Below are 27,943 nucleotides of genomic sequence, written 5' to 3' on the forward strand. Positions count from 1 at the left end.
CTCGGCCGGCGGCTCTGGAAGCAGCACAGGGTCCGCTCCGCAGCCTCAGGGACCCCTCCAGGCCGAACCGCTGCAGGCCGTGGGCCGCTGCCTGCACCGCCATGGGCTGCGCGTCCCCGTCGCGGCTCGTCCCCGCGGGGGGCTCCCACTGCCGCCGCTTCCCTTGCGCGGCCCCGGCCGCTACCGGAGCTCCGCGCTGCGGAACGGACCGAGCAGGCGGCGGGCGCGGCCGGACCGGGCCCGGCGGCGGGCGGGGCGGTGCAGCGCGGCTCGGCGCTCCCCGCTTCCGGCGGGCCGGGCAGGCGGCGGCTGCAAGGTAATGGTGTCTGCGGAGCGCGGCCGGGTCCATCGGGCAGCAGCGGGGCCCGGGCCGGCCTCTCCTCGGGGCTGCCGGGGCCGGGAACGGGCCCCGCGGTGGGGCTGAGGCTGGGCCCGCTGGGGCTGGGCCCGGAGCCCCAGCGCCTGACCCCCTGCCCGCGGTATTGCTGCGGGTGCGGGTCTGGGTCCAGGTCCGGGTCCGGGTCCGGGTCCGGGTCCTCCCTTCGCGGTCGGAGGGAAGAGCCCATCCGGTGCCCGGGCGGGGGGACCGGAGGTTTAATCCCTGCTTTGGTGCCGGCGGTGAGGTACAGTGGGGTGTAAGAGTACAACGGGGTGTAAGAGTACAACGGGGGGTGTAAGAGTACAACGGGGGGTAAGGGTACAACGGGGTGTAAGAGCGCTGGGGTTGGAGGGAGCTTTGCCGAGCGGGTCAGTGTCCCTCCGTTATGCGTGCGCGGTGTTTAACAGTGTGGGTAGCGAGGCTTACAGCCTCTTTGTTTGGATGCTGAAGTTGTGTGTGGGTCGCCACAGGAGCTCGGTGTAAGGGAACGGGGGAGCAGCAGATGTGTGCTGGAGAGGAGGGGTGCAGCCCCTGCAGGGCTGTGCTTGCCCCCGTTCCCTCACATGCTCCGCATGTGATCCCGCACAGTGCGGACTGCAGCCTCAGTACTTTGTGCTGCTGCTCGGGGAGGAGGCAGAGCTCAGCGCTTCTGGCAGAGCCAGCACAGGAGGGAACTGCTCCCTCGGGGGGTTCCCAGCAGGCACGGAGCGGTTTTCAGCAGCGGGTTTGGGATGGCTGGGGAGGGAAAGCTGCTCATTGAAGTGTCTGTTACAGTGACTGTAGAACCAGACTGGGTTGGGTTGGAAGGGACCTTAAAGCTCATCCAGTTCCAGCTCCTGCCACGGGCAGGGACACCTTCCACTAGAGCAGGTTGCTCCAAGCCCCTGTGTCCAACCTGGCCTTGAGCACTGCCAGGGATGGGGCAGCCACAGCTTCTCTGGGCACCCTGTGCCAGCACCTCAGCACCCTCACAGGGAAGGATTTGTTCCTGATGTCTGATCTCAGTCTCCCCTCTGTCAGGTTAAAGCCATTCCCCTTGTCCTGTCACTGCATGTCTTTGTTAAAAGTCTTTCTCCAGATTCCTCGTCAGCCCCTCAGACAATGGGAGCTGCTCTAAGGTCTCCCTGGAGCCTCCTCTTGGCCGGGCTGAACCAGCCCAGCTCTCTCAGCCTGTCTTCTCACAGGAGAGGCGCTCCAGCCCTCTTACCATCATTGTGCCCAACTCTGGACCTGCTCTAACAGCACCGTGTTGGAGAATGATAATGAGATACCAAAGAGTTTCCCCAAGCAATAGCGTGTCTGTTGTGCGTTAGTTGGTCACAGTGACCCAAACAAAGCTCTTCTGGCTCTTGACCCTTTGATTCTTTGAGGATAGTGATGCCCTCAGAGGTATCATCAGTCTTGATGTGAAGGAAGGGCTTGGGCTGGACTTCCTCAGTGAGTCTCGGTCCTGGAGCTCATTCACACGAGTAAGTACACTGAAGATATGCTGAGTAACTGCTTCCTTTTGTTGCAATGTGCTTGATATTAAGACTACAGCAAAGCACAGGGGCTTGATGGATGTGTACAGGAAAAGACATTTGTCCAAATGAAACAAAACTGGGAGGAGGTGCAGATAGCAGCAGTCAGAAAAACAACAGAGCCACCCAGAACTGGGATTCCCTTGGGTCTGAGTGTTGCTTGTTAATTGGGCAGGGAATGGTGTGTGTAATTCTTCCTTGTGTGCAGGTATGGGTCCAGGGTGTGGTAATACATGCAGGGACTGATTTTGTTGTAGGTTTACTATTGAATTAATAGTACATCTGGAAGGAAAACAGGAAAAGGAAACTGCCACACAGGTGCAGCTTGGAAATTAATGACGGGAAAGAAGTGAAACTGGAATTGCAGAAAAACACAGTCTGCATGAGCAGCAGCTGCTAGAACTTCATAGATACAAGAGAACTGTCTTCCCTGGGTAAATATCGGTGGGATCTTGTGTAAGGAGTCTCCAGCTCAGCAGAACAGTCTGTTCTCCAGCACATCTTTCTGTTATCAGAGAATCAGTTTTTATTAGACAACAAGTGTTCAGGTCTACCAGGGTAGGTGTGGAAAACATGCTTGGAAAAATGGAAACAGTTCTCTCTTTAGAGCCTGGCAGTCAGTAAATGCTTCTGATGTCAAAAGTGTGATTCTTTACTTTTTAAAAGTTTGACTGGCTTTTTACTTTTTAAACCTGGGTATGTCATTTTTCTTTCCTTATGACTGGCTATACAGGGTGCATCACTTGCATCTTGCCACGAGGTTGATCAGGGGACTGGAGCACCTCCTGTATGAAGACAGGCTGAGAATGTTGGGGCTGTTGAGCCTGGAGAAGAGAAGGCTGCGTGGAAACCTCATGGCAGCCTTCCAGTATCTGAAGGGGACCTATAGGGATGCTGGGGAGGGACTCTTTATTAGGGACTGTAGTGATAGCACAAGGGGTAACGGGTTGAAACTTAAACAGCAGAGGTTTAGATTGGATATAAGGAAGAAATTCTTTACTGTTAGGGTGCTGAGGCACTAGAATGGGTTGCCCAGGGAGGTTGTGAATGCTCCATTCCCGGCAGTGTTCAAGGCCAGGTTGGATAAAGCCTTGGGTGCCATGGTTTAGTGTGAGGTGTCCCTGCCCATGGCAGGGAGGTTGGAACTGGATGATCTTAAGGTCCCTTCCAACCCTAACCATTCTGTGATTCTATGATTCTATGCTGTTTATCTAAAACAAGTGTGCTTCTTCAGTTGTGTTACATCTGGTGGAATGCTCCTTTTTGACAACTGTTTTATACTGGTACAGATGGACTTTCTGCTCAATGACACATCCTGCTTAAGGGTATGCTTTGAGTACACAAACCTCATGACACTGCACTGTCAGGAAGTATCTATCTGCTTATACCAAGATCCCCAAGTAGTTTCTTACATCCAAAGTTCAAGTCTCTCCTCCTCAGTGCCTGCTAGGTCCCAGGAATTTAGAGGATTATATTTAAACTGTTCCGGACTTACCTGGTGTAAGACCTGTACTTTTGTCTTTTCCCCTGTTGGGAAATGGCTGGGGAAAATTCTGCTGTCTGGGACCTACAGTCTGGTTCACAAGGACCTGGCATCTAAGAAGTCTTCTGCTCTGGATCCTCCTTCCATTAACATTCTGCCATGGAGCACTAAGCTAGAGCCAAGGAATGGAGCTGTCTGCCTGGCTGTGAAAAGCACGTTGGAGATACCTGGGAAGTCTGGTCTGCCTTTCCAAAGGGTAGAGAAGGTTCTGGCAAGAGCACTATCCACCAGGGTTTATTTCCAGTGTGGAATTGTAAGGATCCTACTAACGGCTTCCTTCTTCCACAAGATGCCACACTGGGATTAATTGTATGTCTAAGGGGAAATCCCCCAGTGCTGTTTAAGAACCAGCTCTTCCACTTCTGACCAAGTGCATCAAATTGGCTCTGAAGCCAAGTTATAATCAGTGTAGGGACAAGTGAGGACACTTGGTGTCTTGCTGGCCCTATGGCAATACTATCACTGCTCTGTGGGAAGATTTGGCTTTGGTCCCCTTGTGCTTCAGGACCTTGCTTTGGGGACACTTGTGACTGGGCATCTTTAGGCATCTCTAGATGGCAGCAGTTGGATATAGGCCCTTACCAGGGCTGGGAAGTCCTTGGGAGCTGGAATGCTGAGGGGCTGCCCTGGGGGGCTGTGGATGCTTCCTTAGCATGGGGTGCTTGCTGTCCTGTGGGCTGCTGAGCTGAACAGGGAATGCTTTTGAGCTCACTGAGTCATCAGAGTTGGTGCCTGGTGTTACCATAGAAATCAGATCAGCTGCGAGGGGTGGGGAGTCCTTGTCCCTTGGCTCTGCTGCTGCTTGCATCCTTCCAGCATGAGCTCACTGTGTAAGGGGACCTGATTTCTTGCTCCTTCTCTCTTCAGGATCACAGGGGGTCAGACAGCTCTCACAGCCCTCACCGGAGGGCAGGGAGTAGTTTTCCTTGGGTCTCTGCTTGGGTGCAGTGGTCAGACCCTGTGTGTTTGCTGTGCTATCTCGCTGATCCACTGCCCATCTATGTTTTGCTCATTCGTATTTCATGGAACTTCATTTGCTTAGCAACAGCTCCCAGCCCTTTGGGAGCCCCAGGGAGGTGAAAACTGGTTGTAAACCGATGAGCAGCAGATAAGGGAGGACAGGAAGTAGCGAGTGTGGAGTGATCTAGAGAGAGGGCACAAACACCGAGTCTCCAGTTTCCTGTGCTCTCAAAATGCATCGCCAAGATAGGTCACAAGTGTTGCCCTGAGCATGGATGTGACGCCTTCCAGGGCTCTGTTTCTCACAGGTTTTGTCCTCTGGGCTTACATCTGAGTAACTGTTTCATCATCTTCTCTGGGTAAATATACACATTCAAGCTCTAGGGATGGAAGATGCAGAACATTATTGCCCCCCTGTTCAGCTAAAGGAAATAGCTTCCCTGTGAACATGATCTTTCCACACAAAGTTATTGTGCCTCCTCAGATCATCTTTGAACCCATTGCTCTCCTCGTAGTGCAAAACAAGCACAAGCCTGTCTGAGAAGCAGCCTTACAGAGTCTTCCTTATGCAAGGTGTCATTTTGTTTTGCTACAGTTCCTCCTGGCTTGCTGCCTGTTGGCTGTTGGATTACTGTCCGTGTGGTCCGTGTGAGCAATCCAGATCTATGTGCTTGTCCTTTCCAGTGTTTCCTTGCTTACTTCCAAGACACCGAGGATAACAGCTGTTTCCTAGGGGTTGTCCCTAAGAATTGGTACCCCTAGGAGGTGCTGTGTGCTGTGCTAGCTCAGTCCTGGGTTTGACACACCATCTGCTCCGGGTAAGAGGGAGAAATACCTGCAAGCAGCAGCAAATGCACTGAGCTGTCTCTTTCTTGGACCTCTTAATTCCTTGGTCTCCTCAGTATTATGTAATGATTGGTGAAAAATACTCATTCTGGCTATATGGCTTTAGATTAAAGAGATGATTCCTTGTCTTATAGGAGAAAGGGTTTGCTGGGTGATGCTGAAAGAAGATGACTCTTGTGTGTGTATTGTTCTCTCTGTCTTACTAGCTCAGCCTACGGAATCCTGTTTTAAGAAGCTGTTCACTTTAGTGTTCAGATCCCAGCACGCTGAAGCTGGCACTTCAGTGCTGTTGAGAGCTCCGGCCCTCCCTCATGGGGAGAAGGGAGGGTGATTCCTGGGAATGCTTCCAGCACTGGGCCAACTGTGGAAACAACTGGGCTTGGTGCCAGCCCTTCGGAAGGAGGGGGAGCTCAGAGCTGGTACAGTGAGCGTATCAGGCAGGGGCTGGTGTAGCCTGTCGCCTTCCTCAGCATCTTGCTGCTGCTCCATTTCAGGAGAGAAACTGCTCCTCGCAGAGCTTTGGCCAAGCAGGGACTCCGAGAGGGTTGGTACGTGCTCCTGATGGTCTTTTGATAGCAATTGGCAGCAAAGAATCTGACATATATCTGTGCTTCTGGCTTAGAGGAGTAGGAGGAGTTCCTGCCTGTGTTAAGGGGGAGGGGAAGTAAGATCTCTGGATACGTAAAGAGAGGATTTGGGGGAAATCGGAGAGAAAAGCCTTTATGGGAAGGTAAATTGTGATCTCTGTGTCTCACCCAGCAATCTCTGCAGTCCTTGTTGTAGATACTGCAAAATAACCCACGGTGTTTGGGGACCATGGCTACAGACCCGCTCTCAGAGCTTCAGGATGACCTGAACCTGGATGATACCAACCAGTCCCTCAGCCAGCTCACACTGGCCTCCATAGATGATAATAGCTGGCCAGCAGATGAAGCCCCTGCTTTTCCTAAGTCGGGTGAGTATCCTGCTTGTTTGGGGTCTGGGTTTTGACCAAAAAGGATTGTTTGTCCTGCAGCACTGCGGTCATATCTACATATACAGAGAGGCTCAGCTCCATCTGAAAGCTTTATAGACACATTAATCCTGTACCACACCCAAGTGAATTAGCCCTGCCACTGAAACAGCACTAAAAAGCTGAGAGCAAGCTGATGTAAATATGTTTTCCTCCATCCTGTAGCTGACTGCACTTTGGTGCTGACAGTACAGACATGCTCTAAGTCCTTGAGTGTCCTCTGTTATGGTCTCTTGCAGGATAGGTTGGCCTTCCTGAATGGAAGGGTCTTGAACTTCCATATGGGAGATGGGGATGGAGATTGAGTTCGTGCTCTTGAATCCTGTCCAATGGACTACTGCCCAAAGAGGTCGGGGATATTAGCTCAAGGGCTTATAGGATGACTGTGCATCCAGGGATGATGTTAAGATCCTCCTGCTCTGGAAAGCCATGATGTTACCCTTGGCACTTGGATATTGGTCTCTGTGAATGTTTGTGACCTATCAGAACAGTTGTTTTCGAGAGAGTGTACAGTGTGTACAGGATTGACAGGTCTCTTCTGAAGCCATTGCTGCTCTTGTCCTCTCAGAGTTTCAAAGGAGGGTTTCCAAGGTGAACAGTTATATGCATTAGTCCCTCCTCTGTTGAAGAACCATTTTTTCTCATCCCTGTACCCCTGGCCAAGGTGATCCAGATTCCTCCTTCTAATTGCTTGTTCCTTGTGTTTTGTGCAGAGGACTCCACAGGCTCCCCTGTGCCCGTCACTCACCTGCAGTGGGATGATCCCTACTATGATATCGCCAGGCACCACATTGTGGAAGTAGCAGGTAGGGGTCTTTCTGTTTTCTCCTGTGATGTCTCTGCAGCTGGGCTGAGGAAGGGTCTTTCTAATGGGGTTGTGGGGGCACCTGCTATATGCCAGGCCCATGTGGCAATGACATCTGGCATCCTAAAGAGAAGAAGCACCAAGCTTCATGAACACTTGCTGTGTGTGTAATGTTCCACTCACCTTGGTTAATCTTGCATTACTTCTTGGCTCTTAATGTCTTGGTTATATTATTAGCAGGACTTGGTTTCTTTTGCTGAATTGGCCCTTGACTATGTCCTGAGTACGGGATGTGGTTTTTATGTGATAATGCCACAGAAAATACCTAGTTATGCAGTACAGCTGCAAGGTCCTCAGCTGACTGAGTAATTCACAGTAAGTCTGTGAGCTCTCTTGTATCTGAGTGGTCAGAGCTTGCCATTCAGTCCAGAAACAGCATTTTCAGAAACAGGGGGAATAGACCCATGTCCGACTGCAAGGAAAGACCTGATCATTCAGGGTCAGGAGCATTTGGATTTTCTCTATGTGGTTGTCTTATCCTTATTATTTTATGACACTAACCCATGGCAGTTTACTGCTGGGGCATCCATTGGAAAGAGTTTTGGCGATATTCTTTATGTTGCTGTAGTAACCATGAGGGAAGGGTAATCCCAGTTTGTCTTGTATTCCAAATGCCTCTTCAGCCTGTTGAGACTTGATTCACACTTCCTTCTCCTCGATTATCTATGGCCACTTCCTACCCCTCCTGTTGCCATTCCTCTACCTTGGTCCATGCCCCAGATGTGAAATTGCAGTAAAGCAGAGCACAGGCTGGTGTCCTTTGGGTTGTTCTGCAGCAGGGTTTTATGACAGAGAGAAGATTCTCAGGCACTTACCTTGGTAAGAGTTGTCCTGACATCGTTCTTTTCTGGCCTGTTTTCTAGAATGAGCTCTCCTTCTCCTAACCTCTCATGTTACCTCATTGGGGAGCAAACAATAATGATAAACTCAAAACTTCATTGTCCTTTGTGCCTCTGGCTGCTCAGGTTGACAGGCCCGGGTATTTAATGTTTGGGCCATAGTGTCTTATAGATTTGCCACTAACACTTTCATTTGCAAACATGTTACTGACCTTTTCCATGAGGCTGGAGTTTTAGGACTGGGGTTCATAGAGGTCTTCACCCTGATGTCCCTACTGCTGGAAATGGGAAGGGACTCCACCATTTTCAGTCATAACAGCTAGACTATTTGTAATGCAGATGGCAGAGGTAAGTGGAGTTTCAGGACCCTGGGAGCTGATGAGTTAACTGGCTCTGTTGTTCACTTCAGACAAAGCTTCAGACAAAGTGCTTAGCAGAGGGTTTAGATCAGAGACATTGATAAGTCTGGAATGTCAGCCCGAACCAAGGATATACTTTGTGTGCTGCCTCCTGATGTAAGCACCAGTCTCTCTGAGGGGTTTCTGTTCCAAGGTAACACCATTTAGGTTTTTTTCCCAGGCTCTCTGAATGGAGTATCACTCCAGTGGAGGTGTGTATCGGTGGCCTTTGGAATGTTTGACACGTTGTCTAGGATAGCAAATGAATTATCTAACTTCCTGAGAGGATCTGGAAGTGGTTTGATGGCTGACTGGGAGCTGTGCCTGCATGCTGAAAGAGATCTCTTCCCTGACAGTGGTTTAAATTGGTATTTCTAGTGAGCTGTCTGTCCCTGTTGTGTCTGTGCATAATGTAGAAGCAGCTCAGAGAAGCTTCTGTTGTTGGTTGCTCCTGGCCAGTGTTCACCAGTAGCTGGTTTATCTAAAAGCGCGTGATGGTCCCACACACACAGCGTGGTTGATGCCTTTCTTGGCATTGGAATAGCAGCACAGCTCCAAACAGTGGATTTATTGCCACATAGTTTTGAGACTCCCGTGTGTCTCCTCTCCTGAAAGCAGGATTTATGAAGTGGATCTATGGGGCCTGAGTTGTAACCTGGCCTCTGAGGTGGTTTGTTCAGATTTTTTGGTCAAAAATTGATAACATGAACTGTTTGGAGAACGGGTGATGTTCTCTGGGCTGTTGTCGGAGTCAACCTGAGAAAATCTGGGAAAACACTGTTCCAAATAGCCTGGAGAATCAAAACTGTGCTGCAGGGTTAATATGAAACTGCTTGCATCTGGCTCTCCTGACAAGTTCTGCTTGTCAGCACCTTCATGTGCAATGAACGCTCCTCATGCTGAGCCTGAAACAAGTAGCTCCAACCTGGTTCTCTTGTAAATACTGCAAATGGCAGCAGATCAAGGATTGGTCTACCCATGCTACTGCTTTCTGAGCTTTCTTTTCTGTGTCCTTCCCTGCTGTGCACTGGAGAGCAGAAAGCATATGGCTAACTCTGTTCCTGCCTTCCCTGAAATACATTCTGGGATGCTGATGCTATTTTGAGACAAAACCAGAAGGCTGGTTCCCATCCTCGGGCTGAACTCCATGATCCCAGGGTTATCCTGTGTGGTCAGAAGAGTAATTGCTTCTTGCAGGAAGGAGGGGTGTGTGGTGTTAATTTAAACTTACTAAAAGCCCAGTTTTGATGACAGAAAGTTAACACACTCATTTTCTAGCTGACCTTCATTCCTGATGGAGTTCAAGGCGTGCTGGGTTTGAACATCCTGGATATCTGGCCTAAAGAGGGGGGAAAACAACACTGAAGATATTTTGCTAGAAATTTGCTAGAAAAAGAAGGGGTTTGCTCTTGTTTTTCATGTAAAAATAGTGCAGCAGCTTCACAGAGAGTCTCCTTTTATGCCTTGGGCTCCAGTCCCTTCTGGAGACTGGGATCTTCCTGGAAGAAGCTGTCCATGGGAAGGAGCAGGAATGTCATTGCTGTCCTTTGTGGTGGTGTGTCATAGGAAGATGGCAACAAAAGGCATCCAGGCCCCAGTTCCAAGGGAGTACAACAAGATGTTCCAGTTTTGGGAAGCGTTCCTTTAGTTGTGGGGTTCAAGGCTGCTCTGAAGGAAGGAGGTGGTACTCTGCCTTTCCCTGCAGACCTGCCTCACGGTGTGAATTTCTGGAGTGTTTTATGCAGGCTCTGGAGAGGTTTCTGTGTGGTTGTGCTCTTGACTCTTGAGTTCCTCTTTCTGTGAGCATTGTAGTAGAGAAATTGGTCTTCATGCATGGCTAGAGGCTGGAGCAGAGGCAGCTCGGTTTCACTGCCCAAACCACTTCTGCAAAGTGTGGTTTCTCTTCTTGCTCCAATCAAATGGCATTCAGAAGAAACACAGGCTTCTGGTTAAAGACTGTTGAGGAACTATCCCGAATTCCTGTTATGTGTAAGAGTTTCTGTATCCTTCTGCTAATTCTATGGCAAAGGTGTTGCTTCCATCTCCTTGAGGGTTGAGGCAGACTGGTGTGACATAATCTTATCCTCAGATGTCAGCAGAGGCTGAATTGCAATGCTGTGGTTAATAACAAGCTGAAGGAAGTCTCTGGAGATGGCAGTTCCTATTGGGAACCTGAAGCTGTGTGGGAAGAGCAGGACTCTTGACAGCTTTAGCAACGTGCTTGTTCCTTGTTCTTTTGCATAGTCCAAAATACTGGTCTCACCTTTGTGGTCAGTATGCAAACCTATAGCTGTAAAGTGCATCAGCATTCCCATGTTACACAAGAACTGGTTTTCTTCTTTTTGGGATAAGAAAACTGGGGCTTAGGATATGACTGCTGAATGGTGAATGAGTTTTCCACTGCTGTGGAGGCTGGAAATTGGTGATGCAGTAGTCAGCACAGTGGCTGTTACTATTTCCTTTAGCTATGTAGTCCCTGCCCAGTGACTTCAAAGCTTTGCTGAAGCCCAGAGCATGTTTCTGCTAGCTTTTGCTTCACACCATTAACTGTCAGTCTACAGGGCTGCCCTTGCAGAGGAGGCATGATGCTAGTGTGTGTAAGATCTGTGGGGGAAGGCAGGGTGGAGAGCTGGAGATGTAATTTATTATGAGTTACTGGATTAAAGCTGCAGTTTCACCAGTGGATCTTTATTTCAATGGTGAATCTGGTACCAAACCTACATGGAAACCATTGTGGCTGGCTGTTGGCTGCAGGTCCTAAAGCTATAACTAGTGCTGATGCTTTGTTGTTGCTGTCTGGGATTGACAGGAGGAGGTAAAATCAATCTTGGAGCACCAGTTTCATTAAGAAGGCAAAGCAAACAAAGAGAGACCTTGTGCTGAGAGTATGCTGCAGTGTGTCTTTGGTGGTAGAGGCCTCTGATAACAAGGGTTCTTCTCCCTTCCAGTATAGTATGTTATTATTGGCCCCAGGGTGCATCCATTTCTGCTGCTTTTGGGTGTAGTTTCTGGCTTTGACTTAAGTAATTTTTTTTAGCATATTTGTATGATACACAATGATGAATTGCATCTGCAGAATTGGGCCCATCAGAGCAAGTCCAGCTTGTGCACCATGTTTTGGCATGCAAGATCAAAGGAATGGAGGGTGTCTAAGGGGTTCTGAGCTCCTAAGGGAGACCAAGGGAATGAATGGAGGATTTCTTTCTACAGCCCTGCTCTAGAGCTCTCCATCCTTTCTTGTCTGACAAGACAAAATATGGGTCTGTTGAGTGCGTAGCTGGGAGAGTGATGGAGAGGGACTGGGCATGGCAATAACCACTTTGTAACCAGTCTCAGGTCATTCTGATTGGCAGTTTGTATTCAATTCAGAATCTACCAAACATTCTCTTTTAAGCTGTGTGTTGAAGATCTAAATTGTCCCTATCTGCAGCTTATTAGTGCAGCTTATTTAGTTCAGTTTATTTAGCTTCTTGCAAACCAATCCATTGGATGTGTTATTCAAACAGTATGATGCCATTCTCTGTACACTTCAGAAGGTGCTCAAAGGACCTTGGTGTTCAGATTTAATTGTGTTTAACCCTTTCAAAAGAGGCAGTACAGTGGTTGCCATTTTGGTGGTAAGGAAGGTGTAACAGTAGGGGTGAGAAGTTTGGCTGATAATACAGAATTAGTTGCAAATTCAAGACAGAAATTCGGGAATCATGGGTTGCTGTTACTGCTTCTCATTGTTAGATAAGATTGCTTTGGAGAAGAGCATGGGAGAAGGATGAAATAGGAGCTTGACTGTTGCAAGACAGCAACTAAACGCATCCCAGTGGCAATCCAACTAGCCTCTGAGACTATACTCAAGATTACTTTCTGGGGAAGGGTACAAAGCTTGGCTTGCTATAACCTTGTTTCTGTTCCTCCAGACCAGGGTGCACTTGATGGGGCCCAACCAGGTAGGTAGACTTTTTGTGGCGCTAACATTTGGTACTGTAGATCATGGTATTCCTTTAGCATGACCGTGGCCTGTAGCTGGACTGTCTCAGGGGAGCCCAAACTTTGCTCAGCTTTAGGCTGCATTGGCAACTCTTCAGGAGTCCAAAGCCTGCACCAAATTGTTGTCTGAGGGCTGCACCTCTGCTTCTGGCACAGCAGAACCATTTGAGCCAAATTGGGCATGTGGGCTTTACTTTGGGGCTCTTGGGTCTCAGTGTAAATCCTGTTCCTCTTCTGTCATGGTGGTGGCCTGCTTGGACCAGTTCAGTTTGAGCTGGGATTTGCCTCCTTGTCATGTGTGCTTTGGAAGTTCATCCTAGGATTGCTTTCTGTTCCTTCATATGATCTGCTGCTGCGCTCACATGCCAAGCAGCTGGCGCTTAAACTGGATTCTCCAGCTGAAAGCAACTGTTATCTGTTTCTTCTCCATTTGGCTGCAGAGATGTTGTGTTTTGGTAGCTTATTCTAGCCTGAAGCTGTGCTAGACTGCTCTGTGCTTGCTGAGCATTTGTTAATACTCTCTGGACTGCAGTCCCAGTCTGGCTGCCGGCGCTTTCACACTTCTCAGTGTAGGTGAAAACTTGTTTTGGTGTGAAATTCTTGCTTCTGTTTCTGAACAGCAGGTCAAGACCTTCACACAGTCCATGGAAATGCTGATCTTCACTGCCTCATTACATGGACATCTGCCTTGCTCTCAGGCATCCTCCCATTTTGCATTCTTTAATCTGACCCTGTAGTATATTTTGTATCAGGCAGAGCTGCAGTCACTTGTTAAGGCTTTATGGTTTGGATATTGGGAATATCTAGGTAGATGTTATGTGTTAAAATACTTCTACTTTGAGCTCCTTTCCTTCTTTAACTGAGGGGCTAAAGCCATGCTAGAATTGCAACAGGCAACTCAACTATATTTACACACTGCCCAGCTGTGTCATAAGCTTGGCAAGAGCCTGAAATGACATGAGAGAAGTTTTTTACTGGCAGTAGCTCTGATGAACATCCAAATCCCTGTGAAATCTGTGTAGTAGTGTTCCAGAATTATGCAGTGGTGTCATCTCCTTGACTCTCCACTCTTTCACTTTGCTGGTTTATGAATAGCACTAGCTTCTGGTGGCAAGTTTTATCCATCTTCATTCTCTCAGTATCAAAGTACTAGGATACTCCCATTTGAATCTTTCATCGAGGTGTGTCCTCAGCTGAGGGTACCTGATGAAGGTAGGAAGGAGCTGAGTCCCCGGGCTGCAGTGAGTAATATGATAGCTTCCAGTGATTGCATAAAGGATATATTTCAGGAGAAATACCTAGAAAATACAAAGCAGGATTTGCAGGTCAACCATGTCTTTCCTGTGTTGACTGTACAGATTCATTTAACAGAAAGTCCTGTCTCAGGACAGTACTTGGTAGGAATTTGTGCACTGATGTTTGTATTGCTGCAGGTTTCAGTCTGAAACATAAGCCTCAGTATTTAAACTTGAGCCCTTTTGAAAGTGTGGTCTTGCATCAATGGCTTGGAACCACCACAGTGATGTTCCATAACCCTTGTCTCAGAAGTGCTGCCCTTCAGGTGAGAGTTAAAACTGAGTCTGGCCTTTAAAAGCACCATAACAATGTTAAGGAGAGTTAGCATGTCCATCAGTGCTGCAAGTTAATGCCTCTTTAGATGGGCAGCTGTCTTGACTGGAGAGGCTTTGCATATTGGCTCTTTGTTGTTAAAAGAGATATATCTGGATTATATCCTATGGAGAGGTAGGTTTATTTCCAGTGTAATGTATGAAGTTACTCTCAAAGGTTTGCACATTGTTAGGGTGCTCTGTGAGTGCTGATGGCCATTGCTTCTCTGTTTGTTTGTTGTTAACAGTTGAGCCTTCCTCATCTGGGAGAGGTAGGAGACAGCCTGAGAAGCTGAGTGATTACTTCATGGTCTATAGTTGTGTTTAATGGAAACTTTAGCTATTTGCAATTGCAAACAAGGGGTGAAACCCTAGATACGTAAGATTAATATTGCAAACAGGAAAGCAAACAGTGCAGGGGCTGGAGCATCTGGGAAAGATCAAACACGATAAGAATCTGATTGGTTGGAGGCAGAGAGGCCACCTGCAGGCAGTTTTCTCTGACAGCCACGAATGCGTGGAATGGGCTTTATTTAGGTTCTTGCTTATGAACTGGAAGAACTGATGGTTCAGCTTTGATGCTGAATGTTGCATTTTGCCATGTCTGGAGGATGCAGGCTGACCTGATCTGGTTCAGGAGGAAACAAGATTGGCAGTTGGTTGTTTTGGCAGTGTCTGTGCTCAGGGAGGTTGTGAATGCTCCATCCCTGGCAGTGTTCAAGGCCAGGTTGGATGAAGCCTTGGGTGATATGGTTTAGTGTGAGGTGTCCCTGCCCATGGCAGGGGGGTTGGAACTGGATGATCTTAAGGTCCTTTCCAACCCTAACTATTCTATGATTCTATGATAGGCTGAGCTCAGTGTGATGAAACCAGAGTGAAATTCAGAACTCAGTGATGGACATGCTGGTTCCTGTGTAGGTCTCATGCATAAATTCATTCTGCTTTGGAAGGCAAAATGGACCACTCCTTTTTCACTCATCCGGGGGGCTATAGATTATCCTTTCCACCCCTAACTGTTCTATGAATCTATGATCTTCTGGTGTACTTGGTCCTGGAAATTATCCAAGGGAAACATACCGTCTCCCCTTCGGCAGAATCAGGGATTGTTCATTTCCTCTTTGCCAGCAATCCCAGACCTTTTCTCCAAGGCTATATAAGGAGCAAGATTCCAGATATTGCATAGGCCCTGCCGTAGGCCTTCATGTCATTCCAGAGGAAGGTCTTTAAGGTATGTGGCTCCTGATTTGTGATTTGTGAGGTGTGGAAGTCACTGCCCAGGAGCCGAAGCTGAGCATGTGGCCACCCACAACACTGCTTGAACACAGTTCTTCACAGCCAAGGCCTGCCTTGATGAAGTTTGCAGTCTGCTTCTGGCTCTCAGACCATGCACTCTGGTGTAATCCAGCCTCTCAGTTACCTGAAGACAGCACCTATTCTGACTTCAGCACAGAGCTATGATCTGCAAAGATCTGGAGTCTTTCTGACCATCTTCTTTAATCACTGTAAAACTCAAGAGATTCTCAGATGCTGCCATCTTCTTGCTGCTCTGTGCAGGCAGGACCCTTTATCTTCCATATAGAAACATACAAGTGGCTCAGGGTCATTGGGAAGAGTTAACAGGATGCCATATTCCTTGTCCAGGACTTTGTAGCATGCATCTTTGTTTTACAGACAGCTTATGTCCATTAGACCCAGCCCTAAAGCTCATAGCAAGCTACTAAGAAACTCTGGGCTAGGCAGAGAGTGGGCTGCTGTGGGATATGCAATGTGATGTTGGTCTTGTGGCCTGGCTGTGACTGTATCTGGGTGTTCCCAGATGAGCCTTGCATCACTCTCTCCTAGTCCTGCATTCTGGGTCATGCATCCTCCCTAATTGCCCCTTACCTCCGCATGTGTATGTCAATGTGATGGCCTATGCCAACCCTTTCCTGGTCTGTAGCTAGTGCTGCTTCAGTGTTCCAAGCTTTCGTAGAGGTTCTGGCTTGTGTGCATCAGTAATTTCTGTCTCTTGTGTTGTCTGGTGACTTGAAAATAGGACTTGCGAGGGAAAACCAGAAATGAACAAGTTCCAAAAGAATCTGTTCTTGTAGCCAGCATGGGGCTAAAAGTGGGTTAGTGGCATCTTAATGTCATGGCTGGTGTATGTAAGTCCTCTGGCTGCCATTTGCAAGGTGGTCATCTGTTACTGACAGGCAGCATTCCCAGGAACCTCAGGTTTGCTGTCCAGGGTTCAGTTTGAGGTCTCAGTTGCTGCACAGTAAGTGTAACCAAGCAGTAGTTGAGGCCAGAGCTCGTACAAAGGTGAGAAAATGGCTGCATGCTCTAAATAGTGTAAATCAGTGTGGGGAAAAGGATATATTGCAAGGTTGTTGTGCATAAGTAGTGATCCTTGCTGCTTTTCTGTGCTGTGGTCTGTATGAGATGGTTATGCTGTAGGGGAGCAAGGTGAGTAGCAAGAAAGATGGGAAAACTTGAACCCTTCACCCTAAAGGAACCATTTCATCTCCACTGGTGCTAAAGAGCAAGTCATCCTTATGGAGATGGATTGGGTGTTGTGTCTGGGAGAGAACTAAGCTTTTCTTCTAATTCCCTATGTCCAAAAGATTTGTGACCTGGTTCTTCCTTAGCTGTATCTCTGAGTTCCCCTGGCATTGTCTGCTCAGCTTGTCCATGCCCATCTGCCTGGATTTTGATAATGGAGCTGAGATCCCTGCTGTTGTAAGTCCATTGATGTATGAAGATTTACTTTGAGGAAGACTTGGCGTGTTGTTTCTGAAGCCTCAAGTGGTGCTTGGGAGTGTCCTCCCTGAGATGAGGATGCTCTATGGTTTGTTTGGCTCCAGTGAGATGATGACTGTTTTGTGCTGGGTTTATACATAATATACTTTGTTGTGCTGCACTTTGCAGCTCCTTGCAGCTTAGGCTGGAAAAATATCTCTGTGGATGGAAAATATAGGAAAGAGTGAACAGCTTGTTCTGCAATCCCCTGGAGAATCCAGCAGCTCTACTTGGTCCATGTGCAGAAGAGGCTTGTGATGATGCTTGCTTCTCATCTCTGGGATGCGGCTGGCTGGGACTGCCCTATTCCTAAGAATGTCTTGATTCCCAGGGTATGAAATGGCTTTGATTTCTGTGCAGGATAAAGCTTCTGGTGAAGCAAAGAACAAATGCACCAGGCCATGGGCAGTTGTTCTAGGACAGTGTGCAGGATGGAAGCAGTTGTTATGCTTGTGAGGGCAATTTTCTCTGTGCCTTCCTGCCATACATCAGGAGCAATGTCCAGGGGCAGTGTTGCACTCCATCCCTACATGCTCCAAGGCATCCTGGCTTCCAATCCTTTCCATTTTCTTTCAGGGCTGGAGCATGGACTCTGTTCTGTATTCACATTGTTGACTTGCCAGGCCTTTGGTTCAGGTTTCTGCTTCCATACTAGGCCCATGGTAGCTGCTGAAAATGAGGTTTAGCTTTGCTGGCATCCGTGACAATCCAGACTTCTGCCTTGTTATGGTGGTTTCCCATTCTCTGTTTGTCCCTTGCTGCCAGGACCACAATGTAGTCCTTAAACTCCCTGTAATCCCTGGCATTTCATCTGCAGGTGATGACAAATACGGAAGGAAAGTCATTTTGTTCAGTGCCTGCCGAATGCCCCCAAGTCATCAACTTGATCACATGAAACTGCTGGGGTGAGTAGTGTCTTAGGAGGCTGCTGTTAACTTCTTAAGCCTGATGTAATTCCCAGGTGCTGGATTCTTGAGGCCAAATCTAACAGTAGTTTCTGTAGCTGGATGTGTCCTCCCAAAGCACTTGCCTCCATTGCTGGGGATGCCAACCCTCTGTTCAGACACACAAAAATGAGTCCCCAAGGGAGGAAGAGCCTCTCTGTGGCAGTGTGAAGTGAGCTCAGCAGTTGTCTCTTCTCAGGTACCTGAAGTTCACACTGGACCAGTATGTGGAGAGTGATTACACACTGGTGTACCTGCACCACGGCCTGACCAGTGAGAACAAGCCATCCCTGAGCTGGCTGCGGGATGCCTACAGGGAATTTGATCGGAAGTGAGTAAGGCCGCAGTAAGCAAGGCTGTAACATGCTGTTCTCAAGCCTAATGTAGGTTCTTCCGTGTAGCTTGGGGATCATAATTTACTGTCACTTATTTCTGCTGTTTATGGAGGTGGGTTGTTGTTTAATGCAGGCTGAATCATGGGATAAATGGCCCCTTCTGTAGTTACATCCTTTAGGCCAACAGGCAAGCAGCAAAACCAGGACCCACTGCAAGGGTGTCACCCCATGGTGTAATTATTGCTTCCTGATGCTTGGTGAATCTTGGAATACAGTAGTGTGTGCCCTTAGGCTGCTGAGTGGCCTCACACAGCTGCAAAGCATGGGAGAACAGAGGCTGTAGGTATGGGAAGTGGTGAGGCTCAGTGCAGAAGGAATGGAGCACCAGGATGCCTTCATCTGGAAAAGTTGGGTCCTCTTCTTAAAGCACAGCTCATCCTCACATAGCTTCTTTTGGCAGGTACAAGAAGAACATCAAAGCCTTGTACATTGTGCACCCAACGATGTTCATCAAGACCCTGCTGATTCTCTTCAAGCCTCTGATCAGGTAGGGAAGCACTATAGGAGGCTCACCCACATCCTCACACTGCAGGCAAATAATGATGCATTCTCAGTGGGCACAAGATGAGCCCAGGCTGCAAAGCCTACTCTGAAGACTCTCATCCTATGCTGTTGCCTCTTTTCTGAGGTCAGACATACTCAAACACAAGAAGTACTGCTTTAAGAACCTGCAGAGTCTGCAGCTCTGTGCCACTGCTCCCTTTTTGTCCAACCAAGTAAAATGCTGCAGGCTCTGCTAATAATGAAAGAGGAAGTGAAAGCATCACTCCAAATTATACTTAATTCATTGTGAAATCCTAACTCTGTAAAGTAATCGAAAGCAAAACTTTCTCCAGCCTATTGCTGGAAGGAGAAATCCAGTGTTTTAGGGAGCCTGCTGCTGCTGGGGCATCTGATGTGACTTGGAAAGTCTTAGCATCTCCTGGTAAAACATACGGAGTTGGAGACCAATATGGGTGAAGTCTCTGCTGCTCTATATCTGCCCCTTTGCCCCATTGATGTCTCTTGCAGACCCCTGCTCTCCTTGTCTGTAGAAAGTCTGTTCTGATACTGGATTTCCCCATTCCTCAAGTTATCCTCTTTTCTCTTGTTTTCAGCTTTAAGTTTGGACGGAAGATCTTTTATGTGAACTTCCTTAGCGAGCTGGAGGAGTATGTGAAGCTGGAACAGTTGGGGATCCCAAGCCAAGTGCTGAAGTAAGGATGTTGCCTGTCTCCCATTTGCTTAGGACTCTGTGAGAGGGGACTTCTCTGGAGGAATGGCAAAGGGAGGAAGAGATTGTTCCGCTCAGGCAGTGGTTTTGCAGGGAGTGGTGACAAATTGCCTTAGGGACTGTTGTTTCAATCCATGCTCCTCTCTGTGTGTCCTCGGCCACAGTGCCCAGTTCTGTCCCACTGGAGCACCAATCCTGCTTCTCCTTTGGGGCTCTCTGCAAGCTCATGGAGCTCATGGTTCATCAGCTGTGTCTGGGCACCTGCACCTGCTCTGCTCCCTCTGCACAGTTCAGCTTGGTTTTGGGGCCTCCCAGCATTGCCACAATCCCAGTCCTGACAGATTGATTCCCTGTCCCTCACGCACACATGCAACTGGCTCATTACAAGCAGTGCTGCCCTGGCCTCCTGCCCATGCTGTCATCCGCAGCTACTCCAGCTCCTGATTCCAGATAGATATTCCTTTCTCCCTGCTTTTTCCTGGTAACCAGACATTTGATCTTGTTGCCCCTGTGCTCCAGAGCTGCATAGGTGGAATCAACTGCGCTAGGCTGGAGCTGTTACCGGTGGGTGTGCAGTGGCTCGCATGCAGCACTGGGTTCATGCTGCTTCTGGGAGGTGGGGTGGCTCCTCACTAGTCTGTGTTTCACCACAGATACGACGAATATCTGAGATCCCTGCAGAAACCTTCACAAGTGCCCCTGAAGCCAACCCCTCCACGCCCACCGCTGCCAAACCAGCAGTTTGGAGTCTCGCTCCAGCTGTGAGTATCCCTGGATTGTGTTGCTTGTGCCCCGACTTGCTTGATATGAGCTCACTGTATTTGTAGCTGAAGAGCAGCAGAAATGGCTGTAACCTTTGGGGTAGTTCAGACTTCCTGCAAAGCTTTCGTCATTCTTCTGAGGAACCAGATGACCAGATCCTGACCCGGTTCAGTTCCACCTTCTTGATTCCTCAGTTAGATTGTATCTAAACTAGGATAGGATTGCTTCTGCAGCTGAGGGTCACTAAGGGAGGAACAAAACAAGGGCCATGTGGGACAGCTTTGTGCCACTGCAAACTTCCTTTAAACAAAGGAAGTCTGTTGGAGGCTGGCGGAGGTGTCTTTAGGCCTGTTCTGATTGAGCAGTGCTGCAGGGCTGTTTCTTAGTTTTTTCCATATCATAAACTCTATTTTAAAAGCACTTCTGTTCACCCTTGTGCTGATCCCATCCCCCATTCCTGCAGGCTGATGCAAGCAAACACAGCCACTGGCAAGGGCTAGTGATACTGGCTAAGTGGTGAAGGTATTTTTAACTTGGAGTGTGATTTTGCTTCCCTGGGGGATGAGGAGGAGCCAGTACCCTGTGGCCAGGCAGATCCTCTGGAGCGATCTGGCAACACATTCCCCAGCTTCAGCACGTTTCTAAATGGTGTTTCCTGTGGTGCTGTGTGCCTGAGCTTGTGAGTAGCCTGAGAGGGGTGAACAGCTCCATGCCATCAAGTGGTGCAGAGAGCAAACACCCTGGCATCACTAGGTCTTCCTTGACAGGCCTTGGGTTGATGCATCTTCTGCTACAGGAGTAGGATGGATAAACTTACCCCATACATATTTCTCTCATGTGTCAGCTTCTTTCTACCCTTGCTCCTATGGGGAAATAAACAGGAAGTTTAACTCTTTTCATCTTATTAATAACTAGCAGCCTTGCCATCTGGGAACTCTTTTGCCTTGGAATCTACAGGCTGTGGGGTTTACAGAAGAGAGAGGATTACTCCTCTGGTGTAGTAATGAGCTCATGCTTGCTCCAGTGAGTGATGCAGCATGATGGGTGAATGGGAGAGAAAGCTGGAATAGTGGCTGAGCCAGGGACTGGGATAGCAAGATCCTATAGGGTAGGGCTTGTGACTTAAAGATGCAGGGCTGCGTATGGGGTAGGGAGGACCAGTCACTTGTAATCTTTTGTCTCTTCCCCCAGTCTCAGGGAGAAGAGCCCTGATCAGTCGCCTGTTCCTCTGGTGGTCAGAGACACCATTGCTCACTTGCGGGACCATGGTAAGTGTAGAGGGGGAACTGCAGCCCCTCTTAGTTCCATGTCATTGGCCTCTCCTCCGTCCAAGTTCCCATCCAGAGTGTGGTGAGATAAAGAACAACAGCCTACAGTGAGGTGTAAAGGCCTGAACTAGGTGAGTTAGCCTTCAAGAGAGCATGCAGGGCTCAGGAAACCTTTCTTCCACTCAACCCTACTTGTATAAGAGTAGCAAAATGCTCCTTGTATCCTTTGCCTGGTAGTAGAAGCAGAAAGAATTGCCATGCTCTGAAAAAGGGACTCATTGACATCTGTTTGAATGCCCACAGCATGGATTTATGACTGTTGAGACCAGCATTTTTAGGCTCTCACGTGTCTGATCTTTCTTCTCCATCTCATCTCCCTTCGCAGCTCTTACCACAGAGGGGATTTTCCGGAGATCAGCAAATACACAGGTTGTCAGGGAGGTCCAGCAAAAATACAACATGGGTAAGTGCCCAAACTCAGCAGAGCCCCTCTCATTCCCAACTGGAGCTGTGCTGGATCATGGCTCCTCTCCTTCTTTGATAGGCCTCTGGGTGAGGCCCCATCATGGTATGACCTGAGCTGCAAAGGAGAAGCACCTGATACTTCTGCTGTGTAGAAACCCTATTCCTTCCCACTTACATTCTCCTTGCTGCCTTTCTCATTCCTGAGTTTCCCTGTTTCTTGGGGTGGGATATACCACCTTAGTCAGGTTATCTTGTATGGACTGAAGATGACCAGGAAGAAACTCTTTCATCTGTTACATCTGATGACTTCTAAAGATGTAGTGCTGGATTCAGCAGTGCTTTGCACATGCTTTTGGGACACATTTTTCCACCCTCCTAAAAGATGTGGTGCTTCAGTACCCTCTCTGTGTTCTTCAAACTCCTGCTTCCCTAGTTCTGAGCTCTGGCCACCGTGTCCCATTCTTTGTCTGGAGGAAGCCCTGCTTTGGGCACTGAACACTGAGGCTCTGCTCTACTCTCTCAGGTGTTCCTGTAGATTTCCAGCAGTACGAAGATGTCCACCTCCCTGCTGTGATTCTCAAGACCTTCTTGAGGGAGCTTCCTGAACCCCTGCTCACTTTTGGCCTCTACAGCCATGTTGTCAACTTCCAGAGTGAGTTGAAACAAGAGTGTCCTACACCTGAATGTTACCCTGGCCAAAAGCAAAGACATCTTGGGAGGAGGGCATGCATGGGACACCCTGTGACTGCAAACAGGGCTTTCATCAGGGTGCGTGCTGAGGATTCCCCATGGACCTGCTTGTCTTTCCCCTCTTTATAGGTGTGGAGGAGGAGAATCGTGTGGATGTTGTTCGCAAAACACTCCAGACTCTGCCAGAAGAGAACTACCAAGTGCTCCATTTACTGACTGCCTTCCTGGTGCAGGTGAGCGGCTCCAAAGGTGGGCAGGCATATGCTAGTTCACTTGCCAGTGCCTTGAATCAGCTTTTTAACTGCTTGCTCCCTCTTTTCCTTCAAGAGAAAATGAGTCTCAAGTTAGGAAATTGCCTTTCCTTACCTTACTGTTAAACAGAGATCCAGAGTGATCATAATGATCTAGCCTAAGCAGTTATTTCTCATAATACTGAGATGTGCAGGTGGGCATTAAGCCTGTGTGGTTTGTGTGAGAGAGGCTGAGAGTTCCCCAGGGTTATATATCTGATGTGTGTGTGTGTATATATATATAAGCAAGACTAGAAGGAGGGGTCTCTGATCTGCCCCACAGTGTTTTGTGCTGCCAGGGAAGCCACTGCAAGGCTGCTCTAGCAAGAGGGAAGGTAGTTTTGTTTTGAGTGGTCACCTGGATCTGTAGAGTTTTTGGCTGGTGGTGCTTTTGGTCCTGTTGTTATGATATGGCCTGGGGGTTAAGCCATGGTGGCAAATGGCAAGTTATTGCTCCTCACCTCCTGACTGCTGGGTGTCATGTGTGTTTCTGTCTTCTGGAACTAGGCCTTCACTTTCTCTCCTCCCATTTTCCCTGGGAATCTGTCAGCTCTGGCTTTGGGGAGTGTAGAGGGCACCTGCTGTGTTGTTCTATAGGATTTATAACAGGCTCTCTTCTTCCCACACAGGTCTCTGCTCACAGTGACAAAAACAAGATGACAAACACCAACCTAGCAGTTGTGTTTGGCCCAAATCTGCTGTGGGCCAAAGATGTAGCCATCACCCTAAAAGCCATCAACCCCATCAATACCTTCACCAAATTCCTGCTGGACCACCAGAAGGAGCTCTTTGAGGATGTGGAGGCTTGAATCCAGGCCAGCCCACACCCAGCACACTGTGCTCACCTTCCCACCTCCTTTCCCACCTTGTCTTGGAGCTGTGACCGAGCTGACTCCAGTGTAAAGGGACTATTGATCCTCTGGGTGATGAGCAGAGCGAGGGGTGTGGAGATGGTGGCCAAAGTGTGTAAGTAAGCGAGCAGAGACCCACTGCTCGGGATGGGGAGGGGAGCTGGTCTCCCTGCTGCTCCGAGTGGAGTCCTGGCCCCCCTGCCAGTCTGTGCAGCTCCTCCAGGGCTCATCACCAGCCTGCTGCCCTATCAGATGCCCTGCCTCTTTCTTCCTTCCCTTTCTGCCCTCCTGGTCCCTTCCTCAGCAAAGACCTTTATTGTTTCAGCTCCCAGTAGCCCCAGCTCACCCCCTTGCCTCTGCTGGGCTGTCTGGGTGAGGGCAGCTTGCTGGGTTTGTGGTAGAGATGTTCTTGTTGCAGTGCCATCCCTCAGCACTGAGCATGCATCTGCCTTTCCCCAGTGGCACCTAAGGCAAGGAGGGAGCTGGGTAGCTCTTGTGCTTGTCCTGCACTTGCAAACAACACTCCAGACCCCATAGTTTTGGCAGGCAAGTGAAGGACAGGCTCACAGCACATGGGCTGTGTTACTGGCCAGATTCCAATACAAGGAAGCTGAATTTAGCCCAAACCCCTCTGGGGTCCCCACTCTTGATACTGTTCAGTGTTTGCTGGGGTGTAATGGGTGAGGTGCCTCCCACAGTTACCCACCTCAAGCGTTGCTGGTCCCTCCGGCAGCATTTCCAGCCCTGCTGGGAAGGTTCATGCCAGGCCTGGCTGTGTGGTGGGGCTCTGATGGCTGCATGAGTCTGAAGGGCAGGGAGCAAGTGCCCTGGGGACACTGAACCTGCTGCACACTATGAGCATCACTGCCTCTCCCTGGGGCAGCCACACAAAGCCCCTTTGCTCTGTCAGATGTGTACATCTATGCTGATGGCACAGACACCTTGGCTTCTTGAGCAGGACTCTCCCCAGCACAACATAACAGAGCATGGCCTTGAGGGAAGATGTAGGGACTGGGGCTCATCCTCACCCTGGAGTGCACCAGGCTGGGCTTATGTTTCTGCCCAAGTGCTGAGTACTCGTGTGCCAAAGCTGTGAGGGAGCAGCTATTCCATGCCAAGGGCCTTTGCCTTGTCTCCTCCTCAGTTCTGAGCTACCTTCCTTCTGTCCTCCCATGGAAGCCTGCTCAGATGCATCCTGCATGCCCTGGGCATGGCTGGAGAGGCTGGGTTGTCTGCAGGGCAGGCTCAGAGCAGGGTGGACCTGCTACCTGTGAGAGCATCACGGTTGGGTCTGGGTTGCAGCGTTCCCATTACCTGAGCTGAAAGAGATCCCTCTCCTCAGCCTGGTGCAGCAGGGTGTTAGCAGGGAGCTTCTAGCCTTATCTTACTGGTGTGTTGTATCTTTGTATCTCGTGCCCCGCGTGCCTGGGCCAGGCCCCTGTTGCTGCATCTGCCCACAGGGACAGATCTTTTTGGACCAAGCAGAATTATTCTAAATAGCTACTGAATGTAAAATAGCATTTGCTTTGTTGTAGTATTTTAGCCTGCCTTTAAACACTGACAAGGGTTGGTGCCCCAGCTGTAAGCAAAGTAAGTGTCATCTGCGGCAGGCTTTATGGAAATGGTGCTTATTGTTGAGCTCTGGAATGGGGATGGGTGAGGACACAGGCAGCTCTGTGCGGCAGCACTGGTCCATGAAGGAGGAACAGCAACATATACATGGGAATAGTGAGCAAGAACCTGAGCATCACTAAGGCTGGAGTAGGAGGTGTTTGAGGAGAGGGCTGGGGTCTCATCCCGTCTAGATAGTGGGGGACTTTGTCCTATGGAGTCTACAAGGCTGCTTAGTCTCCCTGTTCCAATGCCCGTGTTATTAACGTAGCTCCCTCTTTGTCCAGAATAGGAATGTTTTAGAGGTGGAGACACTCAGCTCCTAATTCACCTGTGCTCTGTGTTAGAGGAAGTTAGCCGGGCTGGTGTGCTGTGCAGGAGGGATGGATGGCGTGGAGGGGTGTACCTGCCCCAGCGTTTGCTTTAAGAGGCCCCAGTGTTTGCTCTAAGAGGCAGGGATTTCTGGACAGCCGGGGAGGAGTGTGGAGGCAAAGGGAGCCCAGTGCAGCCCCTCTTCCCCTGCAGGCACCCTGTGCTGTGCAGGCTTCAGTTTGGGGATAGACTTGATGCTCCAATTAGATCTGAGCTGACACTGGCCTCGCTTACATCCCCCTAGAGGAAAGGCAATCCCAGCTTGCTTCCCCTGGGACAAACAAGGCCAATGTTGGCAGCATGGATCGGGAAGTGCCTGCTTGCCAGGGCAGGAGGCCTTGGCCCTGTGTGTAGCCCCAGCTCCCAGGGGAGGCTGTCACATTCCAGCCACACAGAGCAGCAAGGACCATTCCCTTCAACAGTGAAGGGAGCAGTGCTGGGGTAGCTTAGCAGAGCAGGGATTGCTGGAAGTGTCCATGTTCTGGCTGGAATTTGGTGGGTGCTTCTTTTTAATTTTTTAATTTTTTTTAAGTGAATTCTTGAAATAATCTTTCCTTTTTTAGCCAAATGGAGACGGGCGCATCCCCTGCAGGCAGGGATAAAAGCCTGCTCCAGTTCAGTGCCTGCAGGGAGCAGATTTGGAAGGGCATTCAGGAAGCTGCTGCTGCGCACGGTGGGAAAGTGCTTGCAAATCCTGGAAGGGACCCAGTGTAAATATCCCTTTGTCTGCTGCTCCTCATGCCGGAGCTGCCAGGGGCCCTGGGACAGGCACGGGAACCGGGGTTGCTTTTGCTTCTGCAGTCTGCTCTCCTGGAGGCCTTGCATTGAAACACCCCTCTGTGACTTGAGCAGGGAGCTGCCTGAGGCTGCCTCAGCCTGTGCTGCGTGTGTGCCCACCAGAGCCTGCATCTGCCCGGAACAGGCGCTGAAATTCCCTCTGTTCCTGGGCAAAGAGCCTCTGCACACAGCCAGGCTGTGGCAGGCTTGGGTGTCTCTGCCACATACAGGTGCAGGCAGTATCTGTTTAGGGTGCTGGTCTTTGTTCTCCTTGCTGTAGAGCTGCCCAAGGGTCTCTTCCCTGTCTTTCAGGTTAGCTGTTAGCCATTTCTCCCTGTGGGGGTACTTGTTACACTTCAACCCTCTGCTCTTTAGCATCTCAACCATTCCCCTCTGCTTAAGCCTCCTGCTGTCTTATCGGCCTCTGCTCCCTGGCCCACGCTGTGTCCTGACACCAGAGCTGTCGGGGGGCACAGGGGTGCAGGGGCCAGCTGGATGCCTTGTGGCAACGTTTGCTGTTTGAGAGCTGAGGACCACTTTGGTCCTTGTTACCTTTCATGCACGGGGGCTCCTGTGCGTAACTGTTGGCTTTTGCTTTTGTTGCTGGTGTTCCTTGCTGCCTTTTCTGTTGATGTTCGGGAGGTGCAGGCTGGGGTTTTCACAGTTCACAGTTTGTTTTCTTCTGATCTGCACCAATCTTGTATTTCACAGTTTGCACTTTTTGTATTTCAATAAAATTCAAATGGTAATCCCAGATCCAGGTGTGTCTCTCAAGTGACAGGAGCTGTGGCACATCTGTAAGACACAGAAGTAAAGCTGGCTACGCTGCCAGCCATAATAACCATGCACAGAGGGAGGAGTGTGAAATTCCTCCTATGTGAGTAACCGGGAAGAAAGACTGGTTTGCAGGAGCCTCAGGTTGGGAGCAGAATTCAAAGCAAAGTGAAGCAGGGCTGGGCTCCCATGTTACCATCTCCCTGCAATGATGAGCAGTTTGAAGGGGATTGCCCTTTCCTAGAGCTGGACTCAGGCAGCTCCACAGGCTGTGGGATCACTAGGTGCTGAGTGGGAGCCACCTCAAGGCTCTCCAGGTAGGATTAGTGGGCTGAATTTATCCTGTGGCCATGTGGTCCATGCAGCAGAGACCTGCACCTTCTCGTGTCAACTCAGGTGGACCACTAACACCTGGATGTCTTCTGCTGCACTCCACCCCTTGATCCATGTACATCTAACCGTTGCCTGCAGACATGGTAATTTCCTAGTTACACAGAAAAATAGAATGGTTTGGGTTGGAAAGGTCCTTAAGATCATCCAGTTCCAACCCCTTGCCATGGGCAGGGACACCTCACACTGGAGCAGGTTGCTTCAAGCCCCGTCCAACCTGGCCTTGAACACTGCCAGGGATGGAGCATTTCCCACTTCATCAGTAAGCTTTTTGGCTGACAGAAAGGTTCTTAAATGCAAAGTGATTACTGTGATTAATAATACACATGTAGCAACAAGTGAACCCAATAGTGGCTGTGAGAACAGGAGAGCAGAGAGCACTGGAGCTAAAAGCATCACTGTGAGACACACGG

The 27,943-nt window shown here is 49.3% G+C and overlaps 1 protein-coding gene across 2 annotated transcripts; it reads left to right on the forward strand.

The window, feature by feature from the left end:
- The first annotated feature begins 262 nt into the window (after nucleotides 1-262).
- On the forward strand, nucleotides 263-27,122 carry ARHGAP1 (Rho GTPase activating protein 1). Of its 2 annotated transcripts, none has more exons than XM_034062338.1 (13): nucleotides 263-316; nucleotides 6,020-6,203; nucleotides 6,974-7,066; nucleotides 17,546-17,633; nucleotides 17,872-18,003; nucleotides 18,468-18,554; nucleotides 19,165-19,263; nucleotides 19,934-20,041; nucleotides 21,234-21,310; nucleotides 21,696-21,773; nucleotides 22,299-22,427; nucleotides 22,595-22,698; nucleotides 23,385-27,122. In XM_034062338.1, exons 2-13 carry the CDS (start codon nucleotides 6,065-6,067, stop codon nucleotides 23,562-23,564), a joined length of 1,314 nt encoding a protein of 437 aa, XP_033918229.1. In that variant the 5' UTR covers nucleotides 263-316; nucleotides 6,020-6,064; the 3' UTR covers nucleotides 23,565-27,122. The 2 variants fall into 2 exon arrangements, with proteins under 2 accessions (XP_033918229.1, XP_005154283.1); XM_005154226.3 differs by lacking the exon at nucleotides 263-316 and adding an exon at nucleotides 5,654-5,796.
- Nucleotides 27,123-27,943: the final 821 nt, after the last annotated feature.

Source organism: Melopsittacus undulatus, chromosome 4, assembly GCF_012275295.1.
Source record: "Melopsittacus undulatus isolate bMelUnd1 chromosome 4, bMelUnd1.mat.Z, whole genome shotgun sequence".
In the NCBI taxonomy this organism is placed as follows: domain Eukaryota; kingdom Metazoa; phylum Chordata; class Aves; order Psittaciformes; family Psittaculidae; genus Melopsittacus; species Melopsittacus undulatus.